Source organism: Macaca nemestrina, chromosome 14 (assembly GCF_043159975.1).
Source record: "Macaca nemestrina isolate mMacNem1 chromosome 14, mMacNem.hap1, whole genome shotgun sequence".
Classification (NCBI taxonomy): Eukaryota; Metazoa; Chordata; class Mammalia; order Primates; family Cercopithecidae; genus Macaca; species Macaca nemestrina.
The window spans coordinates 64,877,608-64,890,257 of NC_092138.1; the positions used below are offsets into that span (position 1 = coordinate 64,877,608).

At 46.1% G+C, this 12,650-nt stretch overlaps 2 protein-coding genes across 5 annotated transcripts in view; one reads left to right on the plus strand and one right to left on the minus strand.

Moving 5' to 3' along the window:
- CIMIP2B (ciliary microtubule inner protein 2B) overlaps nucleotides 1-12,650 on the minus strand; it is a 50,067-nt gene that overhangs the window by 35,428 nt on the left and 1,989 nt on the right. The window lies entirely within an intron of this gene.
- LOC139358160 (small ribosomal subunit protein uS14-like) lies at nucleotides 1,978-2,148 on the plus strand. Its single transcript, XM_071077977.1, has one exon. The coding sequence runs from the start codon at nucleotides 1,978-1,980 to the stop codon at nucleotides 2,146-2,148; it is 171 nt and encodes a 56-aa protein (XP_070934078.1).

The window sequence follows — 12,650 nt, forward strand, 5'->3', positions numbered from 1 at the left end:
GCTACTTTCAAGATCTTATCTTTGGTCAGGTGCAGTGGTTCATGCCTGTAATTCCAGCATTTTGAGAGGCTGAGGCAGGTGGACCGTTTGAGCCCAGGAGTTCAAGACCAGCCTGGGAAACATGGAACAACCCCATTTTGACAAAAAAAAAAAAAAAAAAAAAAAAAAAGAAACCTTGTAATTCAACTGTCTGACTGATTGCTTTTAATTTTTATTTACCTGTTTTGTTTTTTTTTTTTTAATTTTTAGAGACAGGGTCTCGCTTTGTCACCTAAACTGGAGTGCAGTGGCAGGATCATAACTCACTGCAGCCTAAAATTTCTGGGCTCCAGCAATCCTCACACCTCAAACTTCTGAGGAGCTGGGACTACAGGTGCATGCCACTACACCTGGCTAATTTTTAAGCTTCATAGAGTTGGGGGTCCCACTCTCACTGCCCAGGCTGGTCTTGAACTCTGGGGTTCAGGCAATCCTCCCATCTGAGCCTCCCAAAGTGCTGGGATTATAGGCATGAGCTACCCGACCCAGTGATTATTATTGTAATCCCTACAGCAACCACTAAGAAAGTTATTAAATATATATAACAATATATTTATCCTATAAATGCAATGTAGGTTTAACAGAAAATTAATTAATGTAGAAGACTGATGCCACCAAAATGGCAGAGTAATCTGGCTTCACTCCCTCTCACAGAAAACTAAAATCAAATATCCAGGACCAAAATTACCATCAGCAATATCCCAGAACTCTAATATGAGGCTGAGACAATCCCCAGGATTTCCACACAGAAGTGGAAAAACTCTGAGCAGACAATAAGAGAAACAGACCTCTCTGTGACAACCCTCACTCAGTTTTCCAGGCACCACACATGGAAAATTGCTCCTGGGTTCACAGTTTCTACACCAGAAAATGTGAGATTGAGGTAGACAACCAGCTTTCCCATCATCTTGCATTCCCTTGCAGGAAAACCATTCCTGCCTCAACCCACAGGAGGTATCACCAGTGCCTGTAAGAAGAAAAATCCCCCAAAACAGCTAGAAACAAAGAGAGGAGATAGGACTAGCAACCCTAGCCCATGTAACTCTGTTCATCTCAGCCAAAGGAGATGCCAAATTAAAGTGACTTCTCAGTAGCTCCACACTGTGAGAGAAATACTCCACAAGTTTTCTGGTCACAAACATCTAGCCAGCCTTCCCACATAGCCAGAGTATCCCCTTTGGGATCTCCCCACCTCCCCCCACAACCCCATTTGAGATGGGCAGTGCTCTGAATGTTCACAAGAGCCAAGGCAAACCTGGGCTTAAGGCATCATCTATTACCAAAAAGGAGATGGTGATCTAGGAATAAGGGGACTCACAGGGCAACTGCAAAGAATGTCTAAGCAGGCCGGGCGCGGTGGCTCAAGCCTGTAATCCCAGCACTTTGGGAGGCTGAGATGGGCGGATCACGAGGTCAGGAGATCAAGACCATCCTGGCTAACCCGGTGAAACCCCGTCTCTACTAAAAAATACAAAAAACTGAGGCAGGAGAATGGCGTGAACCCGGGAGGCGGAGCTTGCAGTGAGCCGAGATCGCGCCACTGCACTCCAGCCTGGGCCACACAGCGAGACTCCGTTTCAAAAAAAAAAAAAAGAATGTCTAAGCAAATATACCCTAGAAAGACCTAAACAAGTCAACCAGTGAAGACTAGAATAAATCACAATCCATCTATGCAAAGCCATAGATGTACATCCACAAAAAAAAAAAAAAAAAAGGCAGCCAACAGGGAACCCCTAGCTCCCCAAAGAAAGGAGCCAGTGACCAACCCTAAGGAGATAGCAATGTTGAACTCTCAGATCAAGAATTAAAAACAGCAGTTTTAAGGAAACTCAGTGAACTCTAAGGTAACACAGAAGAACCATTCAGATATTTATCAGAGAAACTTATGAGACAGAAATATTTTTTAACCTTTTATCTCATTGCACTCCTGAGAGCAAGATGGGTCACCAGCAGCTATACTGGAGCCACCCGCGAAAATTCAGCCAGGGTTCTCGCTCTTGTCGCATCTGTTCAAATCGGCACGGTCTGATCTGGAAATACGGCCTCAATATGTGCCGCCAGAGTTTCCCTCAGCATGCAAAGTATATCGGTTTCATTAAGTTGGACTGAATGATCTTCCTTCAAAGGATTATCCAAGGCATCTACTCAATGAAAGACCATGATAATTCTTTGTACATGAAATAAAGATTTGAAAAAACAAATACTTTTTAAAATATTAAACTGAGGCTGGGCATGGTAGCTCACACCTGTAATCCCAGCACTTTGGGAGGCCAAGGCGGGCCAGAGTTGGAGACCACCCTGACCAACATGGTGAAACTCCATGTCTACTAAATACAAAAAAATTAGCCAGGCATGGTGGCAGATGCCTGTAATCCCAGCTACTTGGGAGGCTGAGGCAGGAGAATTACTTGAACCTGGGAGGTGGAGGCTGCAGTGAGCCAAGATCACACCACCGCACTCCAATCTGCACAAAAAGAGCGAAACTCTGTCTCAAAAAAAAAAAAAAAAATTAAACAGAAATCCTGGAACTGACTAATATATTTGCTGAACTGAAAGCGGCATTAGAGGTTCTCAACAGAAGAATGGATACGCAGAGGAAAAAAAATAATTGAGCTTGAAGGCAGACTATTTGAAAATACACAAGACAGAAAAAAGAAAAAAGCATGAAAAGGAACAATGAACACCTACAGAATATAAGGAATAACCTCAAAAGTGCAAATCTCAGAGTCATTGGTGTTCAAAAGGGAGTTTAAAAAGAGCAAGGGGTAGAAAGCTTATTCAAAGAAATGATAACACAAAACTTGCCAAACCTAGAGAAAGATATACCCAGGTGCATAGAGGAAACCATACAAGCCAGGAGGGAGTGGATAACACATTCAGAGTGCTTAAGAGGAAAAAAAAAAAAAAACCTGTCAACCAAGAATACTATGCCCAGCAAAACTTTCCTTCAGATATGAGATAAACAAAAGCTGAGAGAATTCATCACTATTAGTTCCATCTTACAAGAAATGCTAAAAGAGAATTCTTCAATCTGAAAGAAAAGGGAGGCCGGGCGCGGTGGCTCAAGCCTGTAATCCCAGCACTTTGGGAGGCCGAGGCGGGCGGATCACAAGGTCAGGAGATCGAGACCACAGTGAAACCCTGTCTCTACTAAAAATACAAAAAATTAGCCGGGCGCGGTGGCGGGCGCCTGTAGTCCCAGCTACTCAGGAGGCTGAGGCAGGAGAATGGCGGGAACCCGGGAGGCGGAGCTTGCAGTGAGCCGAGATCGCGCCACTGCACTCCAGCCTGGGCAACAGCGTGAGACTCCGTCTCAAAAAAAAAAAAAAAAAAAAAAAAGAAAAGGGAATTCTTCAATCTGAAAGAAAAGGATAACTAACATGCAAAAAGAAAACATTTGAAGTCATAAAACTCACTGGTAAAAGTCAGTACATAGATACATTCAGAATACTTCAACATTGTGGCCAGGCATGGTGGCTCACTCCTGTAATCCCAGCACTTTGGGAGACCGAGGTGGGCAGATCACTTGAGTCCAGGAGCTCAAGACCAGCCTGGCCAACACGGTGAAACCCTGACTCCACTAAAAATACAAAAATTAGCTGGGCGTGGTGACATGCACCTGTAATCCCAGCTACTTGGGAGGCTGAAGCAGGAGAATCGCTTGAACCCAGGAGGGGAGGTTGCAGTGAGCCGAGATTGTGCTACTGCACTCCAGCCTGGGCAACAGAGTTAAGATTCTGTCTCAAAAAAAAACCAAACTTTAATATCATAATTCATAATTGTGATGTATAATCCATTCATATCTCTAGTAGGAAGACTGTGGGGAAAAGAGAGATCAGACTGTTACGGTGTCTATGTAGAAAGAAGTAGACATAAGAGACTCCATTTTGTTCTGTACTAAGAAAAATTCTTCAGCCTTAAGATGCTGTTAATCTGTAACCCTAGCCCCAACCCTGTGCTTGCAGAGACCTGTGCTGTGTTGACTCAAGGTTTAATGGATTTAGGGCTGTGCAGGATGTGCTTTGTTAAAAAAAGTGCTTGAAGGCAGTATGCTTGTTAAAAGTCATCACCATTCTCTAATCTCAAGTACCCAGGGACACAATACACTGCGGAAGCCTGCTGAGACCTCTGCCTAGGAAAGCCAGGTATTTTCCAAGGTTTCTCCCCATGTGATAGCCTGAGATATGGCCTTGTGGGAAGGGAAAGACCCATAAAGGGTCTGTGCTGAGGAGGATTAGTGAAAGAGGAAGGCCTCTTTGCAGTTGAGATAAGAGGAAGGCATCTGTCTCCTGCTGGCCTGGGAATAGAATGTCTTGGTGTAAAACCCAACTGTATATTCTATTTACTGAGATAGGAGAAAACCGCCTTAGGGCTGGAGGTGAGACATGCTAGTGGCAATACTGCTCTTTAATGCACCAAGATGTTTGTGTAGTGCACATCAAAGCACAGCACCTTTCTTTAAACTTATTTATGACACAGAGACCTTTGCTCACATGTTTTCCTGCTGACCCTCTCCCCACTATTACCCTATTGTCCTGCCACATACCCCCTCTCTGAGATGGTAGAGATAATGATCAATGAATACTGAGGGAACTCAGACCAGTGCTGGCGAGGGTCCTGAGGGTCCTCCATATGCTGAGCGCCAGTCCCCTGGGCCCACTTTTCTTTCTCTATACTTTGTCTCTTATTTCTTTTCTCAAGTCTCACGTTCCACCTGACTAGAAACATCCACAGGTGTGGAGGGGCTGGCCACCCCTTCAGAGGACTAAAAGACCCATCTATCCAAAATAATAACTACAGCAACCTGCTAACAGATAGGCAACATAAAAAGATGTATATTGAGAAAATGTAATGTACCATAGTTTAGAAATACTTTCTCCCTTCCAACACCTTTATAGATAGAGTATACTTCGGGCTTGGCCACATGACTCGCTTTGATCATTGGAATGGTGGCAGGCATGATGTGACCCAAAAACATGAAAAGCAGTTGCACAACTGTGCTTATTTTCTTCCCCTTCTTCTATCACCAGAAGATCATTCCCAGCTATCCTACTGGTTCCAGGAAGAGGATGACAGACAGGTGGAGCAGAGCAAAACCTCTCTAGCCAATTCTCATTTAGAATGGGAACTCCAGTCAATCCACAGATTTATAAGAATAGATGATTGTTGTTTCATGTTACTCAGTTTGTTTTGTTTTGTTTTGTTTTGTTTTGTTTTTGAAACAGAGCCTCACTCTATTGCCCAGGCTGGAATGCAGTGGCATGATCTCGGCCCACTGCAACCTCTACCTCCCAGGTTCAGGTGATTCTCCTGAGCATTCTACCTCCCAAGCAGCTGGGATTACAGGAATGCACCACCATGCCCAGCTAATTTTTACTTTTTTTTTTTTTTTTTTGTATTAGAGACCGGGTTTCACCATGTTGGCCAGGCTGGTCTTGAACTCCTGAACTCAAGTGATCCACCAGCCTTGGCCTCCCAAAGTGCTGGGATTACAGGCATGAGCCGTTGCACCTGTCCAACTGAGTTTTGCTATGGTTAGTTACATGGCATTCTTGTGGTAATAGTTAATTGGCATACGTAGCAACCAAGAAACAGTAAACATCATACTTAATAGTAAACCACTAAAAACATTATTTGGCTGGGCACAGTGGCTCATGCCTGTAATCCCAACACTTTGGGAGGCTGAGGCAGGTGGATGACTTGAGCCCAGGAGTTCGAGACCAACCTGAGCAAAACAGTAAAAACCTCTCTCCAGCAAAAAAAAAAAAAAAAGCCAGGCATGTAGTACACACCTATAGTCCCAGTTACTTGAAAGGCTGAGGTAGAAGGATCACTTGAGCCTGGGAAGTGGAGGTTGCAGTGAGCTGAGATCATGCCAATGTACTCCAGCCTGGGTGACAGAGCAAGACCCTGTCTCAAAATGTAACAAGATAAGAATATTTATTGCCGCATTCACTCAAAATTATATTGAAGATCTTAGGCAAGGAAATGGATATTAAAGGTATAAAAATTAGAATGAAAGAAATAAAATTACAGTAATTTACACGTAACAACTGTAATGTGTGATGGCAGAGGGTTTTGAGCAGAGGTAAAATGATCTGACTTACATGTTTAAAAGAGTATTCTGACTGCTCCGTAGAAAATAGGATGAATGGGGGCAAAGGCATAAACAGGAAGACCAGAAAGGAGGCTACTGCAACAATCCAGGCAAAAGACATGATGGCTTAGATTGGGTCAGAGGTAGTGGAAATGTCAGAAGTAGTCAAGTTCTGCATAGATTCCAAAGGTACAGCTATATGCTTTACTGATGGGCTGGCTATGGGATAGAAAGAAAAGAGTCAAGGGTAATTCTGAGCATCTAATACATTGGATTTATTTATTTTTTGAGGGGGGTGGTTTGAGGCAGAGTCTCACTCTTGTTACCTAGGCTGGAGTGCAATGGTGCAATCTCAGCTCACTGCAACCTCCACCTCCCAAGTTCAAGTGATTCTCCTGCCTCAGCCTCCCGAGTAGCTGGGATTTACAGGTGCCCGCCAACACACCCAGCTAATTTTTTGTATTTTTAGTAGAGATGGGGTTTTACCATGGCGTGGCCAGGCTGGTCTTGAACTCCTGACCTCAGGAGATCCTCCTGCATCGGCCTCCCTAAGTGCTGGGGTTACAGGAGTGAGGCACCGTGCCCAGCGCTACATTGGATTTATTGAGATAGGGAAGACAGAGAAAATGATGGAGAAGAGGGGCAGGAATTGAGAGTTCTGTTCTGGGCCGGTTGCAATGGCTCATGCTTATAATCCCAGCACTTTGGGAGGCCGAGGCAGGAGGGTCACTTGAGCCCAGGAGTTTAGGACCTACCTGGGCAACAATAGGGAGACCCGTCTCTACCAAAAATTTAAAAATTAGCCAGGCATGATGGCATATGCATGTAGTCCCACCTCTTGGGAGGTTAAGGTGGGAGAATTGCTTGAGCCCACAAGGGCAAGGCTGCAGTGAGCTGTGACTGTACCACTGCACTCCAGCCTGGACAACAAAGTAAGACCCATCTCCGAAAATGTAAAAAAAAAAAAAAAAAAAAAAAAAAGAATTGTTTTGTACCCACTGATTTTGAAAAGTCAGTTAGATATCCAAGTGAAAATGATGGCCGGGCACGGTGGCTCATGCCTGTAATCCTAGCACTTTGGGAGGCTAAGGAGGGCAGATCACTTAAGGTCAGGAGTTCAAAACCAGACTGCCAACATGGTGAAAGCCCGTCTCTACTAACAACAAAAAAAAATTAGCTGGGCATGATGGCAAGCCCCTGTAATCCCAGCTACTCAGCAGGCTGAGGCAGGAAAATCACTTGAACCAAGGAGGCAGAGGTTGCAGCAAGCTGAGGTCGCATCACTGCACTCCAGCCTGGACAACAGAGCGAGACCCCATCTCAAAAAGAGAAGAAAAAGAGAAAATGAGTAAGCCACTGAATATAGGAATCTAGAATTCAGAGGAAAGGTTTGGGCAAGGGAGAGAAAATGGAAGTCTTCAGCAAGTAGATAGTATTTAAGGCCTTAGAGTTAATGAAATGACCCACAGTGTGTATGTAGAGGGAGAAGAGAAGAGGTCCAATCACAGAGCCCTGTGTATTCCACTGTGTAGAAGTCGGGAAGCCCAGCAAGAGACCTGGGAGAAGGAGCCAGTGAAATATGAGGAGAATCAAGAAACCAAATGAAGAAAGTGATTCAAGATATGGTATTATGTTTTCATAGAAAATGACCTTAGGAGACACTGCTAATGATTTTGAAATGAAGATGACACCTTCGACGTTTTGTTTTGTTTTGTTTTGTTTAGGTGGAGTCTTGTTCTGTCTCCCAGGCTGGAGTGCAGTGGCACAATCTCGGCTCGCTGCAACCTCGGGCTCCCGGGCTCAAGCAATTCCCTGCCTCAGCCTCCGGAGTAACTGGGATTACAGGCGTGAGCCACCGTGCCCAGCCTCAACATATTTTCAAATGGTACAATAAGATTTATATTATAGGCTAGGTGCGGTGACTCACACTTGTAATCCCAACACTTTGGGAGGCTGAGACGGGCAGATCACGAGGTCAGGAATTTGAGACCAGCCTGGCCAACATAGTGAAACTCCATCTCCAGTAAATGTACAAAAATTAGCCAGGCACAGCGGCGCGGCACCTGTAGTCCCAGCTACTTGGGAGGCTGAGGCAGAAGAATCACTTGAACCCAGGAGGCAGAGGTTGTGGTGAGCCGAGATCGTGCCACTGCATTCCAGCCTGGGCAACAGAGCAAGACTCCGTCTCAAAAAAAAAAAAAAAAAACTATATTGTATTATTACTATTATATATTATACCTAGCCTATATTAGAGAGAACTAATAGGACAAAATGTTAACAATTGTTGCATTTAGATGAATGACGTACAGGTGTTCACTATGCATTCCTTCAACTTCTCTGCATGTTTGACTGTTTTCACAATAAAGAGATTAGGGTGATTGTTTTTGAGGGTTTGAGACAGGGTCTTGCTCTGTCACCTGGGCTGGAGTGCAGTGGCACCATTATGGCTTACTGCAGCTTCAACCTCTTGGGCTCAAGGATTCCTCCTACCCCAGCCTCCCATGTAGCTGGGACCACAGGCATGCACCACCACTCCTGGCTAATTTTTTGATGTTTTGTAGACATGGGGGCCTCACTTCATTGCCCAGCTTTGTCTCAAACTCCTGGGCTCAAGTGATCCTCCTGCTTCAGCCTCCCAAAGTGCTGGGATTACAGGCATGAGCCACCATGCCCAACCTGGGGATACTATTTTGAGAATAATGAGTAATAAACCACATTCATTTAACTGTTTTTAAGGTCAATAACTTTATATTCCTCTAATACCCAGGTTGTGGTATCCAAACACCATTTCCCACTAAAAAAGACCATGAATCGCTGGAAAAAAAAAAAAAAGTAGCTGATACCAGCTCTGGTCTAGATATGCACAAAATGAGCCCAGAACATTTTATATTAAATAGCAAGAAAACTGGAAATTTACGTCAGAAGGACTCAGGAACTAACTTGAATAAGTTCCCACTGGCCAAAACTGTCCTATTTTGGCCAGTGGGAACAAAATAGTGATGGCAGCAGCAGGCTGTCTGCAGTGGCTGCTGCCATCACACCAGCTGCAGCAGGGAGGTATGGCCAGGGCTGCACATTCCATGGAGCCAACAGGAGCTAGGGACAAGAGGGATCCTTGTCCCTTCCAAGTTGGGGTGGGAGCTCCCTGGGTGCCGCTGCAGCCGCCCAAGCCACGTCTGTGGACCCGGGCATCCCTGTACTTTCAGGGCCGGGAGCAGGCAGGAGCCCCGCCTTCCCAGGTGTAACTCAAAGAGTGGCTGCAGACTCAGGAATCCCTGTCCTCTTGGGGCCCTAGAGGGCCTCACAGACTCAGAAATTCCTGCTCCCACTGACTGGCTTCTCCCTGCTGTTGATGCCTACTCCAATCTCAGAGCAAAGTCAGAGCAGAGCCTGGGCACTGTCACAGCCTAGCCGAGTGTGCACATACTCGGGGCAGAGCTGACACACCAGTCCCCTGCTGCTTCAGTCCCCTACAGATTTTGGATGCCAATGAGCATAGGAGGGAAGCCAACTGGGGTCTGAAGGCAGCTCAGCACTGGCCTGCAGGCACCTCTTGGCACCTACAGCCTGGGCACCATGAATGGCAGCAGGAGGCAGACAGGCTCCTGGGTGGATGGGGCAGGTCCCTGGTAAGGCCCCACTTTCAGGCCAGGGAGGGCCTGAGGCTGGGGACCGGGCTGCCCATCCCACTATGGGAGTGGGAACTTGTGGTGACCCTTCCAGGCCCACCCATGGCTGCCCATGGACCAACTGGCATGCACTTCCTCCCCTCTAAGGCCCATAAAAGCCCAGGCTCTGAGCAGATGTCAGGACAATCAGCTGCAGAGAGGAGCTACCCACACCAAGGCCTCCTCTGTGGGAGCTGCAGATGTTGGGACAACCAGCTGCAGAGAGGAGCAACCAACTTTCGGGCCTCTGCAGAGACTACGGGATGACATGCCTGCAGAGAGACGCCACCCACTCTAGGGCCTCCCCTCTGCTGAGAGCTGCACAGATGACAGGACAACCAGCTGCAGAGAGGAGCTACCCTCCCTGCTGATAGCTGAACACTTGTCAGGACAACTTGCCTAGCAGAGAGGAGCTACCCTCTCTGCTAGGAGCTGAACACTCCTCAGGACACCCTTGCTAGGGAAAGGAGCTGCCCCCTGCAGGTTTCCTTTGAGCTGTTCTATTGCTCAATAAAGCTACTGTTTGTCTTGCTCACCCTTCACTTGTCTGCATACCTCATTCTTCCTGTCTCAGGACAAGAACTCAGGACCCACCAAATGGTGGGGTTAAAAGAGCTGTAACACAAACAGGGGTGAGACATGACCCTTGCTTGCCATGTTGTGGGTGAAGGCAAGAAGAGCTGCAGCCCTTTGGGGAGCGTAGCCCTGGGAGCTCCCCAAGCCAGGGCTGTGACTCCCTCTTTGAGGCCCCGCTGTTCCTGGTATCTCCAAGTTCCAGGCACCAATATGTTCCCCAGTGCCAGCTGTGGAAGCTGCTTGCCATGTGCCTGGTCTGGCTGCAGGCTCGCAGGGAGCTGGTGCCATGCTGGCACCTGGAACTGCCCGCCCCACTGCAGCACCCGGAATGTCTGACCATGCACAGTGGCTGGACCCAATGCTCACTCACATACCCCTAACTGTTCCACGCCTGTCTCACCCTTGGCAGGCATGGGACCCAGGCTGGTAGCATGAGCCAAGCATAGGCTGCCAGGCTGGGTGCAAAACTGGGGCAAAGGCGCCACCAGCCACAGAAGTTTCAGGCCAGAAAAAGGACACCCCAAAGATCCCCTAACAACAGGACAAGCATCAAAAATGATAACTGGGCACAGTGGCTCACACCTATAATCCCAGCACTTTGGGAGGCCAAGGCAGGTGGATCACCTGAGGTCAGGAGTTTGAGACCAGCCTGGCCAACATGGTGAAATTCTGTCTCTACTAAAAATACAAAAATCAGCCGGGTGTGGTGGCAGGTGTCTGTAATCCCAACTACTCAGGAGGCTGAGGCAGGGGAATTGCTTGAACCTGGGAAGCAGAGGTTGCAGTGAGCCGAGATCACACCACTGCACGCCAGCCTGGGTGACAGAGCAAGACTCCATCTAAATAAATAAATAAATAAATAAATAAATAAATAAATAAATAAATAACTGGGCTGGGTGCAGTTGCTCATGTCTGTAATCCCAGCACCTTGGGAGGCCAAGGCAGGAGGATCACTTGAGGCCAGGAGTTTGAGACCAGCCTGGGCAACATGGTGAGACCGTGTCTCTACAAAAAAATTAAAAATTAGCCTGCTGTGATGGCACATGCTTATAGTCCTAGTTACTTGGGAGGATGAGATGAGAGAATCACTTGAGTCCAGGAGGTCAAGGTTGCAGTGAGCTTTGTGCCGCTGCACTCCAGCCTGAAAAAGAGACCCTGTCTCAAAAAGAAATAAAAGATAACTAGCAATAATTGAGTACATCATATATGCGTTAAATTATGAGTTCATAACGGTACTTAAGAAAAATCTCACTGGTCAACTTTGGAAGATGCTGGGGAACCAATTCATTACTTTGAAAGCTGGTAAAATAAGTGAGAAACAATCAAGTATTTATTCTGCCTTTCCTAGGAAATATATCTCTGTGTAACAAATAGTTAATGTGGAAAAGTTTCTCCTTATAGAAATATTCTACCTAATACTTCTATAGGAATTCATTCAAAGAAGGAATGATAATATTATTTTCTAACTTTTTATTTGAGACAGGGTCTTGCTCTGATGCCCAGGATGGACTCGAACTCCTGGGCTCAAGTAACCCTCTTGGCTCAACTTCCCAAGTAGTTGGGACTACAGTCATGTGCCACTATGCCCAGCTTTAACTCCTCTATTAATGAACCTGGACCAGTGGTTCTTAATCAGGGTCAATTTTGTCCCCCAGAGGACAACTAGCAATGTCTAGACACATTTTTCTATTGTTATAGTTGGGAGGAGGTGCCACTGGCATCCATTAGGTAGAGGCCAGGGATGCTGCTAAACATCCTACAATGCACAGGACAGCCCCCTACAATAAAGAATTTTCCATTCCAAAATATCAATAGTGCCACGGTTGAGAAACAAATATCAGTTATTAACATCACAAAAAGACCACCATTGTATACCTCCAGATAGAAGTGCTAAAACCACCTACAAATTAGTTTTGCCAAAATAAATCTAAATTTGATTAAGTTACCAATTTATATCAAATACAGAGGATGGAAGAACATGCTAAATTACAACAGAAATCAAGACTCTAAGAAACCCTACAGGACAAATGAACTAGTTTAAAACAAGTAGAAAAAAAGATGGAGAATAAGCATAGATCTGCAAAGACTTAAGAAACATGGCTGGGTGTGGTGGCTCACACCTATAATCCCAGCACTTTGGGAGGCCAAGGCAGATGGAATGCTTGAGCCCAGGAGTTGAGACCAGCCTGGGCAACGTGGCAAACTCCATCTCTACAAAAATACAAAAATTAGACAGGTGTGGTGGTGCCCACCTGTAGTCCCAGCTACTC